The 21820-nt window shown below is 44.9% G+C and overlaps 1 protein-coding gene across 1 annotated transcript in view; it reads right to left on the bottom strand.

The window, feature by feature from the left end:
- DNAH3 (dynein axonemal heavy chain 3) overlaps window positions 1-21820 on the bottom strand; it is a 660573-nt gene that overhangs the window by 374114 nt on the left and 264639 nt on the right. The window contains exons 17-19 of the mRNA XM_078665068.1: window positions 18906-19050; window positions 9966-10177; window positions 6808-6899 (exon numbers count right to left, since the gene is read on the bottom strand). Coding sequence (XP_078521194.1) covers window positions 6808-6899; window positions 9966-10177; window positions 18906-19050 — 449 coding nt within the window. The remainder of the gene's footprint in view (window positions 1-6807; window positions 6900-9965; window positions 10178-18905; window positions 19051-21820) is intronic.

The raw sequence follows: 21820 nt of genomic DNA, 5'->3' as shown, positions 1-21820 counted from the left end.
ATTAGTGATAATGTATAGATATGCGTGATTACTTTAGCATTATTCTACAGCTTGAGTGCATATATTACATGTGACTGTTTTTTCCGTATATTTGATAATTTCAAAATGCATTTATGTATTTTGGGGTGGTAAGGTATACACGATACTCTACAGTATGTTTTACTATGCATAGATTCGTAAATATGTCCATAGTTAGCGTGGAGTGGGTGTGATGTATTCCTATAGGTTCTGTATCGATCCCCCTATTCCTAACCCTATTCTGGTTAACAAGTTAACTAGCAGCCATCCCATGAGGCAGAAAACCCCCATGATGCAGGAACCGTTATCTGATTAAGCCACACTACGGCACAGGAACGTGTTATCTGATTAGGTCATAACGCTTGCCATCTAATTAGACAAGCGATATTCCTCCAGCCCCTGATAAGGCATACGGAGTTCTCTAAACAAATCAAACCTATGACAGACCTGGGAAAAACCCTGCGGCCATTGTTTTGATTTCACTGAGAACTTCAGCAAAAGAATGTGCTAACGACCAGGTCATATGACATCCTTATTGACGTATCTATGTCCATCCTTACGTCAATCTCGGCACCTTAAAGGTATAAATATTACCGATATTGCCCTATGCAAACACACGCGGTGGTGACGAGATCGGAGCAGCCAGACTTGCCGAAGCCCAGAGCAGAGCAGACCCCGCTGGCGCAGCCCCGCCTTCCTGACGCGCTGAGAACGAGACGCTGCTTTCTCCTGCCGAGAAATCCAGCTCCGGCGCTTCCGGGTAGCCCTCGCAGGCAGCCTGGAATATCGAGACCAGAGACGAGAGATACCATCCCTCATTCATCCTAGACTCCAGGTACAGAACTGAATAACCCCTCACAGAGAATTCTTGAGTCAGTCACTTGGCAAAACAAACTTAACTTAAACTGCTACTTTCTACTCCCGCCCACGTATTAGGCTTAGGTCAGGTACATCTGGGGTAGGCGTAGTTAGAAACACCAGTTGAGTACGATTAGTCAAATGTATATGTGTATGTATCTATTTTATCCATTTTAAACCATCATATGGCTTAGAAACCATATCAATGTTTTTACAGTATTATTTTATACTTCTGCTTTTAATGTATGCACTTTACTTAACCATAAGTATTGCAATAATATCGATCCATTTCTCTTGTATGAGAAAAGAGACGGATCAATAAATAACATCTTTTATTGAACACGCCCGTCTCTTCCTTTTCTCTACAATCTGGTGAGACTAAGAATGCACGTACTGACTGAGTAAAATAAGTCGTCTTTTGTTTTCACACGACTCTAGAGATACACTCTTGATTAGGGGAGAGCAAAGTTGTCATGTTCTATGGTTGTCAGAAACTAAATCCCTTCTTGTCTATCCAGGGAGGTTCAACTCCTCCTTGCCTAGTCGAGAAAGTTTCTAGTGAACTCTGAGCTAGCTGGCAAACCCAAAACTTTAAGTCTAATATCGACAGTAGTAGACCTAGTTAACGTCTGGTCTAGGCCTATACTATTGAAGGTATTATTCCAATGCGCAGAGCCTATTGGGATAATAGGAACTACACTACAGGGGTACTTCTCCGGTTAGGAGGGTGCGGAACTCTGGGAGGGGGTGCAGGGGGAGGGAGGACTCGCCCCTGTCACCGGTTCAACCTAAGGGTCGAGACTCTAGGTTGGGGAGAGAGTGGCGTTCTGAGGGTGTCCCGCTTAGGAAGAAAGGGCGGAACCCCAGAAGGAGAGGTAGGGGGAGGAGAGCCTCGCCCCTGGTGGCTGGTCAGCCTGAGGGTTCGGACTCCAGGTGGGATGACCAGTGGCCGTTTGGAGCTGCAAGGAGGAGAAGGAGAGTGGTCAAATGGTACTACGGGCCAGGGGCTACTGCCCCCCACTCTGTGAGAGATCTAGGGCCAGAGACTTTTGGACTGTCTAGAGGTCAGTCCTGGCCACATCCCACTAGGGAACACCAGTGGGGTGGTTTGAATGGTGAAGAGCTGACAGATGCCATTGAAGTTACGGGCCTGCGCCACCTTTTTCCGCCCCAAGCAGGGAAGCCCATCAAGGTGATGATTGGTCTACCCTGGCTCTTGGCTAAGGGGGGAGTTGTGTTGGACTTGGCTCTTTTCACGGAAATTTTTCGCTTTTTGCTTCCCCTAATTCTGGAAGTCCCCCCTTGTAATGTAGTTGTATAGGCCCTGTGAGGTTAAAATGCCCTCGGTAATGTTAAAATCAATGCTAGGTGCAGGTGCCCTCTACCCTCAACATGGCTGCCATAGGCCTCTGTTACTGCAGTGTGGTCTTGTTAAGGCGCATTCTAGTTGCCAGGAGCTGGCAGGGACTCCCAACATTGTTGCCATTCCAGCCTGCCTTGCCTGCCCACAGTTAGAGTAGGGAAGCTCCTGGCACATTCTAGAATAGGGGCGGAGCCTAGTTTTGCCGCCTTAGAGGGTGGTCACCTGACCTGGGCCTATAAAAGGAAAGGGAGGGAAACTTTCCAGTCAGTTGGGGCATCACTGACCTGGGGGGGCCACGCAGGAGATTTAGGCGGTAGGGCCTAGTCAGGGACTTATGCCACTGGGAGTGACAGGGCTTAGGTGCTTCCTCTTAAGTTGAGTGAGGTACCCTGAACTAACCCACTGATCTGGCCCGGCGGGAGGGGAACCCAGGGACCATCTACAGTGACCTGCTGAGGATCCTGTCAGCAGCCCTCAACTCAACCCCCCTTCAAGAAACCAAGAAACTGCCATTTACAAGGGCGCCAAAACCATCCAGCTCCAAGAAGAAACCTAACTACCACAGGACTGCTGGGGATCAACCAGGTACTGGGCTGTATTACTTCTGCGCCCCTCAATCCTGTCCTGGACCCCCTTTGCTATTCTGCCACTGTCGTGTGGCCTGTCCTGCCTTATCTGATCTGCAAATCTGACTGTCCTGCCTAATCAGCGCTCTCCTATGGTGCCCCTGAGAAGCGCTATGGACTGCCGGAATTGTTGTGCCTCTAAGCGCTGTGAAATTGCCCCCGAGCCCTAACTCTGCATAGCGCTAGCCTCCTGAACTGCTAACCTGACTGAATTGCCTGAAGCTCCTGGGCGCTATTCCTGCCTGAAGCGCTGCAATCCACAACTTGCTGACGCACTGTGTGAGGGCCCTGAAGCGCTGTCTCACGAGGCGCTACCTTAATCCCCACTCACCGCCGTTGTGGAGAGCAGTAATTTGCCCTCGGCGGCCCTCGGTGCCTAGAGAGGGCCGCCGCTGTGTGCCGTGGGCCGCGCCAGGTCCGGTAGAGTGAGTCGAAGAGGCCCCGTTATCCGGCCCAGGAGTGAGGAATCCTCGCGGCGGCCCCCGGTGCCTGAGGTAGGCCGCCGCGAAATCCTGTCAGGCTGCGCAAGGCCTTGAAGGCCAAGAATACCCCCATCACGTGACGGGGGACACCGGCTGCGTCATCGGCCGCGCCCCTGTCATTGCCCAATCGCCGCATTCTGATTGGTCCTGGGCCCGGGAAAGCCTCTGGAGGCCCGGGACCAGGAGAGGAGCCAGTGCTGATGCCCCGGAGGAGCCGTAGAGCTCACACCAGCCTCGGGAGGAGCAGCGGAGCGAGCGGGCTCCCTAGATAGGCTCCCTCCCTTCCGAGGCCAGCTGAAGCCTCCGCCCGACTACACCAGCAGGGTGGGGCCCTGTGTAGCCCTGCTGTGCCGCAACCGGCCCCGACAGAGTGGTTCACATCGGAGGGCTCAGGGAAGAGAACGTGGCTCCCCCAGCTTGCCATCACCGTCGCAAGGGCCCCGGAGGGGCCGAAGATTAAGGTAATCCTCGGGGAGGAGGGCGGGAGGCCGCGGAAGGCCCCGAGTTTGCCCCTCCCCTGGGAAAAGCTGTTACTGGGCCCCGTTGGCCCCCTGCACTCCCTGAACTGGGCAGAGGTCCGAATTCACTGGTGAGCCGTTAAAGGTTAACCCCTGACTAGGGGAACATGACTTCTTGTTGCCTGAGGCCTGGCTTATCTTTGCCATAATGGAATGCTCTTTTAGGCCTTAGGTATGGCTAAGTCTAGGTTAATGTAATGTTCATTTTAGCCTTATGCGGGGTTTAACCTGGTGAATGAAATGGTGATTCCTAATTAGGGAACTGTTTATTTTTATCGGAGTTAATGCTACCCAGGTTAAAGGAAATAGTTATTCCCAATTAAGGAAAGGTTTTGCCTATGCCTAAAGAAATGTTTTCCTTCTGCCAAGGAAATGGTTCATATGCCTAAGCCAAGTTTTATATGTTTAAGGCTATGCTGATCTCTAATGTGACGAGGTGCTCATGTTACTGCAGGCACTGCTTCTTACTGCCTTAGGGAATGGCTTTGAAGTCTTGTTAAAATGGTTGCCTAATGAAAGGGCTGGTTTTACCCTACTGAAATGTTTACTCCTAATTAATTAAATGTTTTACTCCTGTCTAGGGTAGGGGTTCCTGAATGCCTACAGTGATATAAGGAAATGTTTTATCCCTGCGTAGAGAAATGTTCTACTCTTAGCCTTATGTATGGTTTAACCTGACTAATGAAACGTTTCACTCCAGCTAATTGAATGTTCTACCTTGAATGAAATGTTTAGGCTCCTGTTTGGCGCTGCACCCCCTGAATGCCAGCAGGTGAATAGTGATGGCTCTACATGAACTGTACTCAAATAATTCTTTAATGAATTCTTTGCAGGGGCGGGCTTCATGAAATGTTTATCCTATCTAAGGAACAGTTGCCCAAATGCCTAAAAGTGCTATACTGCAGGGGTTGTTTATTAATGAAATATTTTACCCATGCTGGAGGCAATGTGTAAACTTACCTGACGACATGCTGGTTTATACCTAATGAAATGTTTTACATTTAATGAAATGTTTTATCCTCATTTAATGCACTGCTTCTTCCTGCTAAAGAGTTTTATGTAATGTTCACCCTTGCTTGGTGAGAAGCTAATTGATTTGCCTACTGAACAGGCTACTCACCTGAAGACCTGTGGACTCTTGCTACAGGATTTGCTCATCCTTGCCTGATGAGCTGGTTGTCCATGCTAATTCTCTAATGAAATGTTATTGTAACATGTTAAATTGATTATTGAACTGCTCCCTTTACTCCCCTCTGATGAAATGCTTTGATGAGTAATTGATACTGTGATTTTCCACTCCTGAACCTTAATCTTATATAAAAGTTATTTGATTTTTAATCAAACTCACTGGAGTGGCGTCAGTCATTGCGTGCCTTTTATTGTCTCAGTGGATGCGTGTGCTGTGTAGTCACTTAACACCTAAGCTTTCGGGTGCCTACCTGCTCGTGCCAGGTTACCCCCAAGGAACTGGTGACCTCAGTTCCTACACAGTTTATATATTGTTTGAGCAAAGTTATAATGGCAGTTTTCCATTGTTCTCAGAAAATAATGTATCAGCTCTCACATAACTCTTTAAAGTTCATTATCACTACCTGCCTCTCTGCACATTTTACCTACTGCCTCATCGAACATCAAGTGGAAGGAGGCCCGGCCTCCATCTCCTGAGTGCTGTACATGGTGCCAATAATAGACCATCAAGGTCTCCTACTTGGCTACAAGAGTGAAATGAGCTTCAAAGCCACTGCCTGGCTTGAATCCTTATCCCATGGTCTGAGGTGCTATCACCATTTCCTACTTCAGCATCCACCAGCCTAACACCTGGCCAGATCATGTACCTCTAAGGGCCTCATTACGATGTTGGTCGGTAAGTCTCCGACCGCTCGTTGGAGGCTTACCGACCGACACTGTAGGTTTACAGTTTGACTGCCCAATTTCAATGCTGTTCGTCAGAGTGTAACCTGGCCGGTCAATCCGACTGTGTTCCAACAGGCTCAAGCAGCGGGTCGGCCAGTCGGAAACCTATCACAATCCCTTACGGACGTCGTTTCCGCTGTCAGGATTATGATGTTGGTTTCTGACAGCCTTTCCATGTTGGGCTTTCCGACATGGCAAAATTGTCGGTAATCGACTTTGGGGGCCCCTAGCAGGGCTCCCATCCATCTGCGGCTTACGGGTGTGAGCCCCCCTGAAAATCTCCGCACCATGTTGCCTACCACATGGTGCAGGGATTTACACAAACTCCCATTTTCTCTATGAGAGCTTGTGCTGTGGGCGGTTTCTGCCAGCCGCACAACCTCCTATACGGAAATGAGAGTTTGAGACTACACTGTGATCCAAACTGCCGACCTATGGTCGGTCGGTTCCCACACCAAGACGGTCCGACCGACATCGTAATAGGGCCGTAAGTGAATTTCAGAAACAGGACAGCCTTAACTCTCAGTTCCTGTCAGACAGCCCTACCATGAGGAAAGTGCTGGAGTTCAACATAAGCCACACATCTACTGTTCTAACAGCTAAGTGCTACAATGAGCTGTTTGTATTTAACTTATGCACGAGCATCTTATTTCAGGTGACTGTTTGTAGGAGATTTGCACCCCTTATAGATGTATCTAGTGGCTCAGTGGACTAATGCATCCACTGTAAGGGCCAGTGTTTGACCTCATGGTCACAGGTTTAAATCTTGGCGGGTCCACTGAGCCTTTCATCCTTCTGAGGTCGATAAAATGAGTACCACTGAGTTGGGGAACAATAAACATCTGTTATTTAGTGCCAAGATACCCTGGGTGAATGTGTGCTGTACAAATACATGTGGCTCAATCTTTTCTCTTCAAATAGTGATATTGTTGTAGTAATAAGTTTTCTGTGTAATAACTTCTGTTAATGTAATAACAGTGGTTATTATACCTGAAACAAAAACAACATTATATTAAACTGTTTCTTACCTGTCAATGAACTTTGACAGTCCATATTCTAGCATGGTCAATAGTGATGTGTTTTCATCTGGTGTTACATCAAATCCTACTATTTCACTCATCTAAAACAAAATTGGAATACATCATTACCAAGACTTTATGCGTGGGTCAACCAAATTCACTACTTTAGTACTATACAATGCGCTTTGCTGCAGTTCTGATCTGAAACGATAAACTGTGTGAGCACATTTTTCTTTGCCAGTTCCCTACTGAAGAGAATATTGGAAAATTAGGAGGTTACTCTACAACGGTATTAAGCACCAAAAATAAATTCACATTATTTATACATTATAATATCTGACAACTGAACATACGACTCAACTGACCTACCGATACATCAAAGCATTCTTATAGGTCTGGAGTGTTGGCTTCAAACTGCTTGATGCAGGGCTAAACATATTATAATATCAGCCCCTTTATATGTCTCATTTTGGTCTACATCGCAAAATAGCCGCTCTACGGCTATCCTGAGTAAGAAAACATCAATTTCATAAACTGTCTACCAGCAATTGACACCTAGATAGCAGACAACACACTAAAATGGAATGACAAAAAACTGAGTTCTGGAGGAAAGTAGCCCTTCCAAACCTCTGGTTGACAACTTTAGATGATGCCAGCGATGCAGGTAAAAACCTTGTTGCCCTGATGGACTCACCTTCATACCCCAGGAACTTAATACCTCCAATATGGGTCTCCTTTACTTTAACCATTGTTATTGAGGATACAATACTATAACGCTGTCCACCTTGGTCCAACGAATGATCTGCTACAAAGGCTACTGCTCCTGGGAAATATAGCAACTAGAATGCCACTTTGAAAGAAGAAACAACAATATATCCCGCAAGCCCTGCACATTTCTGTATCTGCTTCCAAAAAGAGAATCAGGTTCCCAGTGCAATACCTGGCGCAGTGATTGGAGCACAAGCAAGGCCGGTTCATTTACAATTAATTGCACCTACCAGACATTCATATCTACCTCAAAACATCCCATGCGCTATAATGAAAACCTGAAATAATCTTCCAACAAAAATGGGAGTACTTTCTGGCCATTTGCAATTGAACAAGGCACTAGAACTGTTCTCTTCTTTGTAAAAACTCCTAGATCTGGATTGGCTCTGCTTCAGGAAGCAGGCGTTGTGGGTACGGAAATGAATACAAGGTGCTATGATTTGGCTCTGCATTAAGTCCTCTCCATGTCTATGTCACAATTACGGACAGACAGAGGATACACTCTACACCCGAATCCATACACCCAGGCGGCCGGAATTAAGAAATAGCCATTTGAGTGATTATGCACTCTCATTACTTTACACACTCATGTGGAGTCATCATCTGACTCTTGCTAAATCCTGATGAATGCGCAAGATTCTTGTGGCACATGACAGGGCAGAAACATGTCAGCACTTTCGCTGCAAACTAGGAACATGATGTTAATTTTATTTTGTGTTTAAATTTGTGGAAATGGGTGCCAAATAAAGATTAGATTACCTTCAGCATACATTTTAGTTTTAGGGTCTTTCTAATGCAGTAGAGGTAGTGTACTTTAGTGATTACAGCTCCATGTGTCTAGTTGGTTGCACTAGCTAGGTAAATAAAGATAGATGGACAAAGGTGGTGGGGCTCACACGAGAAACATGTTCTCTCTTTACTTTCTAACGCTTCTCCCTTCCTAAACAATCTCTGGCGTGGGTCTGATAATGTTCACTCTGCATCAGAACACACGCCTCTCACTGATAAGGCCCAACAACTTCAAAGTTGGTCTGGGGTTGCTTGTGTTTCCATCTAGAGAGGACCTGATCTGGCAGTTCGGACAGGACTGGCCTGGAATTTCAAGATGGACTATTTTGATTATAGCAGGACAAAGTCGGATTTGTATGTCTGGTCTCTGTCTGAAGTGGTGCTGTGAACAAAAAAGATGGACTCGAAAGCAGGCCTGTGTAACGTGCCAGCGGATGAGACTTTAGCAAGTATTCCACAAATCATCTATATGTTTTAGTTTTTTACGCCTCAATATGTTTATTTATATATTTAGTTAAGAAGCCAATCTCCAATACCTCCGCCATTTAATGTAGATGGGGGGTCTAATAAATATTTGCAAGCAGTTTTTTGCATGTTTGACACCCCAAGTTTCGGAAATCTCATTTAAAATGTTACTGATGCCCTCTGCGGCATTCTTATATTCGTTCAGCCTATGCGAATGCTAAGAATGGGGGCAATAACCCTGCTGTCTGCATGCTACGAGTGTCTGAGGTGAGTGAAAGGAATGTAGGTGGAGATTTAGAAATGTGTCATTAAAAAAGTCAAAGATTAAAACTCCACAGTTAGAAACCTACATTTTGACTATAAATGCAGCCTGAGTAATTGGCAATTAGTTGTGTTTTCTCTTTTTCAAGCAATCATTCTTGTAGTCCATGCTCCCCACTACAAAGCTCTAATGATCATGCTGACATGAGTACCTTAACCGTAGCCCAATCCCTTAACACTACCCTATTACGTTCCCCGTACCTATCCATAGCTCTAACCAACAAATTCCAATCTTCATGCTCGTTCTCACATTAACTTTACCCCTAAAACATGTCTAAAGTCCAACTATATCCCCTACCCTATGCCATTCCTTTACCCTAAAACTAACCCATACCCTAATCCCAACATACACTCTTACCTTAAAGGTAATATTATCCTTATCCCTAACTCTATTCCTTATCCTATAACTACAACACACATCCATGCCCTAAAGGTCATTTTATCCATAACTCTTTCCCTATACCTATCTCTTCTACTAAGCCTAACCCAACACACTCTTACCCTAGAGCCAATACTATCCCTAATCCTAACACTCACCCTAACCCCAATACACACCATTACCCTAAAGGTAATCTTATCCCCAACCCTATCCCTATCCCATATACTAAGCCTAACCCCAACACACACTCCTACCCTAAATGTAACTATGGCGCCCAGACCAATCAAAACCCTGATGATTGGCTTAGGGGAAGGAGCCTGTGTGTGCTTCCAGTTCCAGTTCCATTCTGGGACATCGGCAGGGAAGGGAGGAGAGACACAGTTGTCGAAGAGTTTGTTTTTTCACCCGCCACCCCTGTTCCCTGCCTGCTGCCACTGCTTAGTACCTGTTCCCAGTGTCTGGCCTTCATTCCACGGTTGCAGATGACAGAGATAATTGGAAGATGCTGTTTAAATTTGTCAATTTTAAATTTTACATTCTCAGCCACACGCTTTGGCGCAGGAAGCTCTGCAAAAGTTTTCGTAAGTTTATACATCGTCCGCCACATGTTTCCAACGTCTTCCACAATGTCTTCTGCATTTAAAGGCTGGAAAGCACCTGCAGAGGTGAAACAAAAGGATTGTCAGGTTTCATCCTTCACGAAGCGATGAACAGAACATTTCCCCTACTTTGTAGGCCATAAAAATTTAAGACATGGGACAAAATTATGAAACTGTTAACATGTCTCCTATTCAGTCTAAATACATTGCCATCCAGAGATCACTGGTGTAAACAACAGAGATAGGACTTTTAGGAGGAGGAGCCAAGCTCGCGTCCGAGATGGCCGCGCTTTAGCTCGGCTCCGTTTACTTTCCTGTTCGAAACATAAATCCTGCCTTTATCCTGCCCCGGGAAGACACTTTCTGCTACGCTGTGGATCTGCGGCGATCTCTAGGCACTTACCGTCTGTTCCGGTTGTCTCTGGGTGCCGTGGTTCCGGAACTGTGCCTTCGCTCGCTTCGGGGCCTCCGGAGCGGACTGGCCTGAGTCTCTTCGGCGGCGCCCAGACGGGGCGCTACGCTATGGCCGGCCTTTGATGGCGCAGTGGGCTCGGCCGACGAGGCGGTTGTGCAGAGAGGCCGGTTGCGGCTTTCTGGCCTGATCAGGCGGTCCCGCGGCCTGAGGTGGAGGCGCTGCCTTCCGTTGACGGGGCTGACCATAGATGTGGCTTGTCCCCCCCTTTGTTCTCAGGTCTGGCCATTTTGAGTGCCTCCGCCCGGACTCGGAGAACGGGGCCGGTGGCATTGGGGGGCCTGCGACCCTCCTTCTTCTGGTGGCCCCCCTTCTTGCTCTGGACGTGCCTCTGCTGGTGGTTGGCTGAATTCCGTTTGCCCTGCTGCGGCCCGGGCCGGGGTCGAGGATCGCTGCGACCCTGCCGGGCTTCCAAAATGGCGGCCGACCCTGTATATCTCAGCCGGGCCGAGATGGGCGGCGGTGGTCCACGATGTGGCACAGAAGCCGGATACTGTAAAGGTGTTCCTACACTTGCCGACATCCTCGCCGCCCTGCGCTCCTGGGGTGCTCCTGTGGCCGCACCCGCTGATAACCTGGAGGAGGCTCGTTTCGCTGGGCCGTTTGAGCCCCCCCTGGCGTGTACGGCTGCGTCGCTACTGGGTGCAACTGGAACTATCCTGGAAATTATGGACCCGGTGGCTGCCGTTTCTGCGGATCTGCGGAGTTCCGCTGCCCTCCATCGTGATGTGTCCTCTCCTGTGCTGTGGGTCGGTAGGCCGGGTCCTGTCCGGACCGGCCTTGGTGGTTCTTCCTGTGCTTCGTCTCCTCGAATGGCCGAACGTAGATCCTGTGCTGATTCCGCTGGGTCGGCTTTCCTCAGATCATCTTCGGAACTGTGCCTGCATAGTGTACAATGGTTTCTGACTGTTCCGGATCATCCAAGTGGTACACGAAACATCTTCTGCGGATTGAAGTTTGACCTCCCTGTTCTCTGCCTCCTGTTCCTCGTGGTCTGGTTCTTCGTGAGGCGGACTGCCACAGATTTGGAAAAACAAGGACAGGGATGAGACGATCTTGCCTTTGTGGACTGGTGTTTTGTAATGGTTGGATGAGCGGTTGGTAACGGTATGAACATGTCGGATTTTTGTCGTATTCCTGTACTGTGTCCTTAGAATCTTTGTCTTCCCGTGGGCACTGATGTTTCGGACGGGAGGGTGGGAGCCTGTGATTCTGTTTTAATGCCCTCTCCCGTGTTCTTTCCTTCCTTATTCCTTCTTTTCCCCCTTTTTTTTTGTCTTTATGGTTCAATCTTGCTTTAGCTCTTCTATATTTCGGGTTCTGATTAGGGCGACAGGCACGCTGCTGGGGGGTAGGCCATAGCCTTCTGCAGGGGTGCAGGGTGGGCTTGCGGGGTGGGGGGGGGGGTCTGTCATTTCTTTGAGGTTTTTCTCCCCTCATTTTTCTTATTCTTTGGTTCTATGGCTCTTGTGTGTCCTCTTTTTCGGGGCGCGGTCTCAGCATATGTCCCCCTGGGTGGGTTATTTTTGATGCACTAGCCGTTTGGTCGTACTGTGACTTTGGCTCACTACGTAATTTTGCTCCGGTTACTACTGGTTCTGTATACAGATTTGTGGTTTCCGATCTCGTTTGACATGGGGCGTGTGCTTGAGGCGGCGTTCTTCCTTTCCCCTTTTGTCCCCTTCTCCCTCTTTTTCTTTCTTTCTCCCCCCTCTCGTGGGGGGGGGGGGGGTTCCTTATTCTCTGGGTTGTGTGACGGAGGGCTTTATTTGATAAGCTTTTTTCGATTCTGTTTGATTTGATATGTTCTTGTTGTGGTGGGCGGGCGCTGAACGGCGGTTGTCACTGTTTTTCTGGCGAGACTCCTATTCTGCCTTTATCGATATGTGTTTGTCATTATAGCGTTATCCTGTATCTTCCAACGCAGCTTGTTCGCGGCCCACCACGGCCCTCCGAGACTTCCTACCTGTTATTATTCTGTTATTCCCGTTTCTATATTAGAAAATCAACCTTCACGTATCCTGCCCTTGCTGGTTCCTATGTGGCTTTTAGCCCTTATTTCCTGTATGCTTTGTTGTGATATTCTGTATGCGTTTCGGTGCTGCTGACTCTGTTTCTTATTTGTGGTGGCCGGCCCGCTGGGTTGTAGGCCCGTATTTGTGAGCCTTCTCTGTACAATAAAGGTTTAAAAAAATAAAAAATAAAAAAATAAAAAAAGAGATAGGACTTTTAAGCTACACATAAACTATTTTGAGAACACATAGCTTTTCAAGAATTATCTATTAACCGTTAAGTCATCTTGTTTCCTGCTTGTTAGATTTAGTGTTCAAGGTCAATAGTACTAGAACATCTTATTGAGGTAGGTAAAGACGTCAGCTTAGGCTGGTTAGAGGTGTCCTACCGGATGATATGGGAGCAATTTATGAAGCAGATGAATTTAGCCACATACAAATAACAAATGAGCTAAGTACAAGACCTTAAAAAGAATCTTAGGAAGCCAATATAGCACTCCCATAAGAGCCAGAAGATCAATTATCTTTCAGCATTTTGATTTTCATTTCGTTAGATTGGTTGCATAGAGAAATTACTTTGCTTGGCTTTGTATAAGGGTCAGTAATTACCCCTATGCCCTAACTATGGTAACTGCTAGGATGTAATGTAGCGTAGACCTAAATTCTGACCTCAGCCCAACATGATGTGAAAATGTACCTGCTTTCTGAAGACCATGATGTGTCAAAAATACCTCTGATCCTATATGCCGAAATCACAAAAACATGTTATGTGATTAGGTGTGATTTACTTGTGTCTTACTCCTCAGTTTCTATGAGTAGGTGTCTACTATGCATAGAAGAAAGGTTTGTGAATGAAGCCCACACCCTAATTGAAAATTACCCAAAAAACATCTCTGGCATCTAGTAGGCTTTCTGTCCCCCTGGGGGGGCAGATGGGGGCAATAGCCCCCAATCTGCCCCGCCGGGCCGGGGAGGCAAAAAGCCCACAAGTGAGGCACCATTTTTATCGGGAGACCTGGGGAAACGCTGGGTGGTAGGAAATTTGTGTGAGCCCGGTGATGCCACACTTTCACACACAAAAATGTGTGAAAAAACTGATTTTTTTCATCAAAAGTAGATGGTGTGCAAGGGATTCTGGGTAAGGAAACGTTGGCGGATCCACGCAAGTCATACCTCCTTGGAAGTCCCCGGGTGTCTACTTTTCAGAAAAATGTGGGTTTGTTAGGTTTCCCTAGATTGCCGTCGAGCACGGGGCCAAAAACCCAGGTGACCCCCTTGCAAAAGCAGGTGGTTTTGAGATAGGCCATTTTGATGTCGCCTCACTACGTTTGGGGCCCTTGCCTGTCGCGGGTACTTGTGCCTCCCACACAAGTGAGGCACCATTTTTATCGGGAGACCTGGGGGAAAGCAGGGTGGTAGAATATTTGTGTGAGGCCAGTTATGCCATACTTCCACACACAAAAAATGTGTGAAAAAAGTGAATTTTTCTGCTAAAATTAAGGTTTGCAAGGGATTCTGGGTAAGGAAACGTTGGGGGATCCACGCAAGCCATACCTCCTTGGAAGCCCCAGGGTGTCTACGTTCCAGAAATGTGTGGGTTTGGTAGGTTTCCTTAGGTGCCGGCAGAGCTAGGGTTAAAAAACTACAGCTAGGCACATTGCAAAAAAGGGTCATTTTTCACTGCGAAATTGAGGTGTGACCATGTTGCGTTTTGTGTCATTTCCTGTTGCAGGCACTAGGTCAACCCACACATGTGAGATACCATTTTTCTCGGAAGACTTTGTGGAACGCAGGGTGGAAGGGAATTTGTGGATACACGGAAATTCCAGAACTTTCCACCACAGAAATGTGGGGAAAATGTGTTTTTTGGACAATTGTTTTAGGTTTGCAAGGGTTTCTGGGTAACAGAACCTGGTGGGAGGTAGTCAAGTCACCCCATCCTGAATTTCCCTGGGTGTCTAGTTTTCAAAAATGTATAGGTTTGCTAGGTTTCCCTAGGTGCCGGCAGAGCTAGGGTTAAAAAACTACAGCTAGGCACTTTGCAAAAAAAGGGTAATTTTTCACTGCAAATTGAGGTGTGACCACGTTGCGTTTTGCGCCGTTTCCTGTCGCAGGCACTAGGCCGACCCACACAAGTGAGGTACCTTTTTTCTCTGAAGACTTTTGGGAACGCGGGGTGGAAGGAAATTTGTGGATACACGCAGATTCCAGAACGTTCCACCACAGAAATGTGGGGAAAATGTGTTTTTTTGGACAATTTTTTTAGGTTTAGGTTTGCAAGGGTTTCTGGGTAACATAACCTGGTGGGAGGTAGTCAAGTCACCCCATCCTGGATTCCCCTGGGTGTCTAGCTTTCAAAAATGTATAGATTTGCTAGGTTTCCCTAGGTGCAGGCAGAGCTAGGGTTAAAAAACTACAGCTAGGCACTTTGCAAAAAAAGGGTCATTTTTCACTGCAAAATTGAGGTGTGACCACGTTGCGTTTTCCGCCGTTTCCTGTCGCAGGCACTAGGCCGACCAACACAAGTGAAGTACCATTTTTCTTGGAAGACTTTGGGGAACGCAGGGTGGGTGGAAAGTTGTGGATACACGCAGATTCCAGAACTTTCTACCACAGATATGTGGGGGAAATGTGTTTTCATTTACAATTTTTTAGGTTTGCAAGGGATTCTGGGTAACAGAACCTGGTGGGAGGCAGTGAAGTCACCCCATCCTGGATTTCCCTGTGTGTCTAGTTTTCAAAAACGTATAGGTTTGCTAAGTTTCCCTAGGTGCCGGCAGAGCTAGGGTTCAAAAACTACAGCTAGGCACTTTACAAAAAAAAGGGTAATTTTTCACTGCAAAATTGAGATGTGACCACGTTGCGTTTTGCGCCGTTTCCTGTCGCAGGCACTAAGCCGACCCACACAAGTGAGGTACATATTTCTCTAAAGACTTTGGGGAACACGGGGTGGAAGGAAATTTGTAGATACACGCAGATTCCAGAACTTTCCACCACAGAAATATGGGGAAAATTTGTTTTTTTGGACAATTGTTTAGGTTTGCAAGGGTTTATGGGTGACAGAACCTGGTGGGAGGCAGTCAAGTTACCCCATCCTGGATTTCCCTGGGTGTCTAGTATTCAGAAATGTATAGGTTTGCTAAGTTTCCCTAGCTGCCGGCAGAGGTAGGGTTCACAAAGTACAGCTAGACACTTTGCAAAAAAAAGGTCATTTTCAGCTGCGAAATTGAGATGTGACCACGTTGCGTTTTGCGCTGTTTCCTGTCACAGGCACTAGGTCGACCCACACAAGTGAGGTACCATTTTTCTTGCAAGACTTTGGGGAAGGCGGGGTGGAAGGAAATTTGTGTATACATGCACATTCCAGAACTTTCCTCCACAGAAATGTGGGAAAAATTAGTTTTTTGGGACAATTGTTTAGGTTTGCACGGGATTCTGGGTAACAGAACCTGGTGGGAAGCAGTCAAATCACCCCATCCTGGATTCCCCTGGGTGTCTACTTTTAAAAAATGTATAGGTTTGCTAGGTTTCCCTAAGTGCCGGCAGAGCTAGCGTACAAAAACTAGAGCTAGGCACTTTGCCAAAAAAGGGTCATTTTTCACTACGAGATTGAGGTGTGACTACGTTGCGTTTTGCGCCGTTTCCTGTCGCGGGCACTAGGCCGACCCACACAAGTGAGGCACCGTTTTTCTGATAAGACTTTGGGGAACGCAGGGTGGGTAGAAATGTTTGGATCCACGCAGATTCCAACACTCTCCACCATAGATATGTGGGGAAAATGTGTTTTTTTGGACAATTTTGTAGGTTTGCAAGGTATTCTGGGTAACAGAACCTGGTGGCAGGCAGTCAAGTCATTCCATCCTGGATTTCCCTGGGTGTCTAGTTTTCAAAAATGTATAGGTTTGTTAGGTTTCCCTCGGTGCCGGCAGAGCTAGGGTTAAAAAATGACAGCTACACACTTCGCAAAAAAAGGGTACATTTTCATTGTGAAAATGTGGTGTGTTCTCATTGGGTGGACACTATGCCTACCCACACAAGTGAGGTACCATTTTTATTGGGAGACTTAGGGTAATTCAGATTTGTAAAGCAATTGTTATTACCTATTGAGGTTTGATGCATTTCTGCCTTCCAAATGAAAGACATTGTGTAAAAAAGAAGTCATTTTGAAAAATGACCAATAATTCTCATGCTAGTAAAAGTATTCCCAATTTTGAAAATGTTCAAATATGTACTGTTTCTAAACTCTATAATTTGTACCCATTTCAGAAATACATAGGTGTCTTTCATACCGATTTTTCTATGTATACATTTTCACACAATAATAGCCATATACCCGTTACATAATAAAAAGCCATTGCAAATTGCTACTCAGTTTTTGACTCTGGGTTCGTGTGATTCTTGGTGAACCTACAAGTCCTATATATCCCCACAACCAGGAAGGTCCAGCGGATGTAACGGTATATTGATTTCAAAGAGCTGTCATAATTACAAGAAGTTACAGGTGAAAACGTTGACACAAAAGACTGTTTTTTTCAACAAATTTTCAATGTTTCCAATATTTAACTGTTAGTTTCTATAAAGAAACCTTGATGGATCTACAAAAATGACCCCTTTCTGAATTTAGAATTTTGTCTACTTTCTAAAATGTATAGCTTTCCAGGATCCATTATTGCTTTCATACTTATTTTTACCATTAACTGGAAGGAGGTTGAAAGCACTAAAAATAGCAAAAATAGGCTATGTCCCAGGAAAATGATAAAACTGTGTAAAAAATTTTGGTTTTCTGACAAAAGACTGTCATTTCCTAAAAGCTGGGAAAATTGTGATTTCAGTCCCACAACCCCTTTTTTGATAACGTTTGCAGGGAAAAACCCAGACGCTTTCATTTGTAGCCCATGTTTCCCATTTTTTACCAAATAAACAACATTTTGCTGTATTTTGGCTAATTTCTGGGACCCCTCCAAGGGAATCCACTAACCCTGAGTACCTTTAGAATTCCCATGATGTTGGAAGAAAACTACGCAAATTTGGCGTGTATACCATATGTGGTCAAAAAGTTACAGGGGCCTCAGCGCGCACTACCCCAAATAGCCAAAAAAGGCATGGCGCATGAGGGGAAAAGGCCTGGCAGCGAAGGGGTTAATAATCCTCAGTTGTGTTACTTTATGCCAGGGGTATATTTAATCTACCTACCAAACTAGTGTATACATAGTAAAATATTAAAATTTAGAGTATGGCTACATCGTCTGTATGCCTGTCCATAAGGCATGATATCTTTTAGAAATCCAGATAGAAACTGTAACTGTGGACTTGGAAAGCGATGCACTAATGTTTATATTGCTATAGATTGCCTTACTTTTTAAACTTTTCAACGCTTTTTTTTTCAACATACTGTTTTTTTAAGTCTAGCACAATAGCAAGAGTGTTGGCTGTGAAATTTCTAATCTCAGTGCAATATCTGGATGTAACCATTGTATTGGCAAGATTTTTAATGGCTTTAAAAGATTTTAAATTTGAATGTATATTCAGTTGGCAGTATTTCTATGAACTGTTGTATTTATCGTTTAAGAGACTTTTGTCTTATATAAACTAATTTAAGAACTCAACTAGGTCAGGGGTGTCCAAAGTAGGTCCAGCGGGCTGGATCCATGACCGATTTTCAGGTAATCTACATAAGATAAATTTACATACACTGATACATGGATGAAAGCTTATGAACTGGGTTCTTTGTTTTTTAGTGCTGATTTCAAAGTGACATTCAAGTAGGAGTGTAACCTCATCAGTTGGCTGCTGGTGTTGAGCATACACCCAGGAGGGCCAGATCCATGCAATATTTTTAGTTTATCCACATTTGAATACATTAAACCTGAATGGAAATCATTTACATAGTAAGTGGTTATCCTGAAAACCTTGTATGAATATTGCCTCACGCACCTAGTTGAAGACAACTGCTGTAGGCAACAGCAACAGAAGCAACAACAAGACTGACCAGTCTCTCCGTGCTCAGAAATCAGAGATCCACATTCCAGATCCTTCTGAGTCAATAAAGAGCAACTAAGATCATTGTTGCCTGAACAATTAATCTGTTCAAACTCATTTGAAAAATTGGAAATTGGGCAAAGGCATTAACCAGACGGTCATTCTAGATTAGTAACATTGCATCTTTAAGAATATGCTAAAAGACACCCCATTCTGGTGGGGGTATTCTGGGTACATAACCACCTGCTATCATTTAGAAGGATGATATAGAGCTCATAACATTGAACGTAGCTAGATATCATTCAAAAAGACATTATACCCACCGTTCAACCATTCTTCTGACTTAGTGTGGAAGTCATAGGCAGTCTGCCACAGCTGCTCATAGGGTAACTTGTTGAGGATTGTGGTTTGCAGCAATGGGAACTGGGTCTTCTCAAACTCAAGTAATGTTTCTTCTTTGTTAATAGCCTTTGGACAAAATAGCAAACATGTCAGTATCTCACTCGTATAGTAAGTCAGTGCGCAACACAACCAACCAACACAATCAATTTCACAAATGAAGAGTATAGGGACATCTTAAATGTGTCCTTTCCTGACAGTGTAGGACATGTCAACATTTGCTGTAAATGTACATGTAGAAAACACACTGCCTCTGTCTTCGTTGGTATTCAAATATCAGAAGTGCACACACAGGCACATAATGTAGAATATGACTTAGACTATAAAGCCAAAGCAAACATTCACAGTTTTGTTTCCACTTGGAGTGAACTGTGATTTGGAATGTTATTAACAGCTTATAATCAAGCCCCCACATTTCAAATTTGTTTTGTTTTTAAGGTGGTGGGCCATTTATTCTGGCCATGGCCCATGCTCTTGCATAACATTTTTCCCTGAGGGTTCTTTTAAGTTGTTCATATTGTGCTCCAGAACCGCAGCACCACATCAGATCTCAGACTGTAATCGTGGTGTGTCCTGTGATAGGGTTTATGGTACTTTAGAGGAAGATATGTTCGACAAGTGAGGCATTGATGATTTGCATCTCCTGATCTCCCACACTGTTGGCTTCCAAGTCAGCTGTCTAGGCTGGCCTTGAAGTACTGCCACTCCGTAGAAGTGAGAGAGTAATGGTGTGGAGTGGAGTGGAGGTCATCTATTTTGCCATCAGCCACTATTTTACCACCGGCATGGGGCAAAGGCATTTTTAGTTCTCGTCTTCTGACATAGGGGACATTTTAATTACGCCAGAGTTTTGAATAACAAAATTTATATGACATTTTCGACATTACACCATCACGTCATATGGGGTAGTATCAGTGAGAAATGTTAACAGTTCAGGTAATTTTTTTAAGTGAACAATATTTCAGGTTGATTTGTTACCCGAGCAGGCCGTTCGGGTAAATTTTGATCGCAAAACCACAAATTCAAACATGATCTGCAATGTTTTGAACATGAGCAACAGTTCCTTTAACGTAGGCAGCCAATTAACATTTCCAGTAGATATTTCATCCTAGCAGACCATTCAGGTAAATTCTGAGCGCAGAACTACACATCCAAATGCGAGCAGCAGTGGCTTGAATGCATACAACCATAAATAAACTTGAAATTACATTTTCAAGTGGATTTTTTCCCCAAACGGCCCATTTGTGTAATTGTTTTAGCACGAGATGCATCTTGTGTAAATCTGTGTCATTTCTCGCAATTTTGCAGTAATTTCGCTACCCGAAATTACAAGAGTTATGCACACCCCTACTTTTATCAGTCTGTTGTCGAAAGACCACTTGTGGACCATACCAAAAGCATATGGTGGGCTTTGTGTCAACCCATGGTTGACATTCTTGTCACTCTCATTATCTTGCTTCTTACTCAATCACTTTCCTTTCTCTAATTGTGTTTGCCCCTCCCCTGGAGCATAGATTCTTTAACTTTCTTTTGTCTGGATGACTTGTATTCTTCCACTGCTCACATTGAAGATCTACTTTTTCTTTTTCATTCAACACCCCATAGGAGAACATGTGTTTTCTTCCTCTCTCTCCCATGTATAGCTCCCACAATCACATCCACACCCCTCTTGCTCTCATTGTTACTTACATAGCAACAGGTACAGTTTTGCCAGGGATTTACTAAAGAGCAGACTTTATTGTGCTGGTGTTGTTTTATAGCCTGCATTCCACAAGGTGCAATAAAGACCAGTCCTTGACAGACAAAGGCAGCATTTATGACACTGGGGGAATGAGGCCGGCTGCTGGCTCAATTAGCTGGTATTTGAGGCAGAAGGTGTGCTTACCAAGAGAAGGAAAAGGAAATGTCACTTCACCTGGAGGCAAATGAATCTGCTCCCTAGGCTAATGCTGAACGCCAAATGGCTCCAACATTTAGCCTTCGTTTAAGCTCTGAGTCCTGTGGAAAGTAAACAAGGCCTCGAAAAGCATTTTCCTTTAAATTCGGATACTGGCTCTTTTTAGATTTTGCTAAGAGTTTCCTGCTTGGAAAGTATTTAAAAAATAAACTATGCTGTTTACAAAGATTACCCATTTAGAATTCAATGTACAGTCTGAAGATACCTTAACATTTGTTTTTGCTTTTTATCCAGTATTCTGAAATGGTTTTTTTCTTTTCTTTTTTCTCTCGAAAGCAGTGCTTTACAAACAGACATTGGCAAAGCCAGTAGCTTGGCACTCACATAAAGGGGGGACCTATAGAATTTGCCAATGTTTGTTGCTATCTTCCTTTAGAGGCTGCCTTGCAGCGTTGTATGCTTCTGCCTGAGAAGGGTACTGACTCAATGTGATGCAAGAGCTTAATTTGCGCCAAATGTTGCAGTGGTGGGCACTAGCCCTTAAATGTGAAGGGGTGGGGCTTTAAGAGAGAGAAAGGCAGCATAAAGAAGAAAGAGCAAGGAAAAGACAGCTATGAAAGAATGAAGCAGGTAGAAAGGAAAGCAGGAATGAAAAAGAACCTGCACAATTAAGATAACAAGCATTTACAATGCAATAGGTCTCGCCTTCGCAAACGTTAGAGCTATTGGCATTGTAAATGACAAACTTTTTATTTATGTGTTGGTTTTGAAAACAGATAAATAAATGCATTGTCATTTACAATGCCAATAGCTTAGTCTCTCGCAAATGTGAGACCTATTGCATTTGCAATGCAATAGGTCTCGCATTTACGCAAGTTTGAACTATTGGCATTGCAAAAAACAATGCGTTTTATTTATGTTTCAAAAACCAAAATATAAAGG

The sequence above is a fragment of the Lissotriton helveticus genome, chromosome 10 (genome assembly GCF_964261635.1).
Source record: "Lissotriton helveticus chromosome 10, aLisHel1.1, whole genome shotgun sequence".
NCBI classification, from domain to species: domain Eukaryota; kingdom Metazoa; phylum Chordata; class Amphibia; order Caudata; family Salamandridae; genus Lissotriton; species Lissotriton helveticus.
This window is presented reverse-complemented; position numbering and strand designations above follow the sequence as displayed.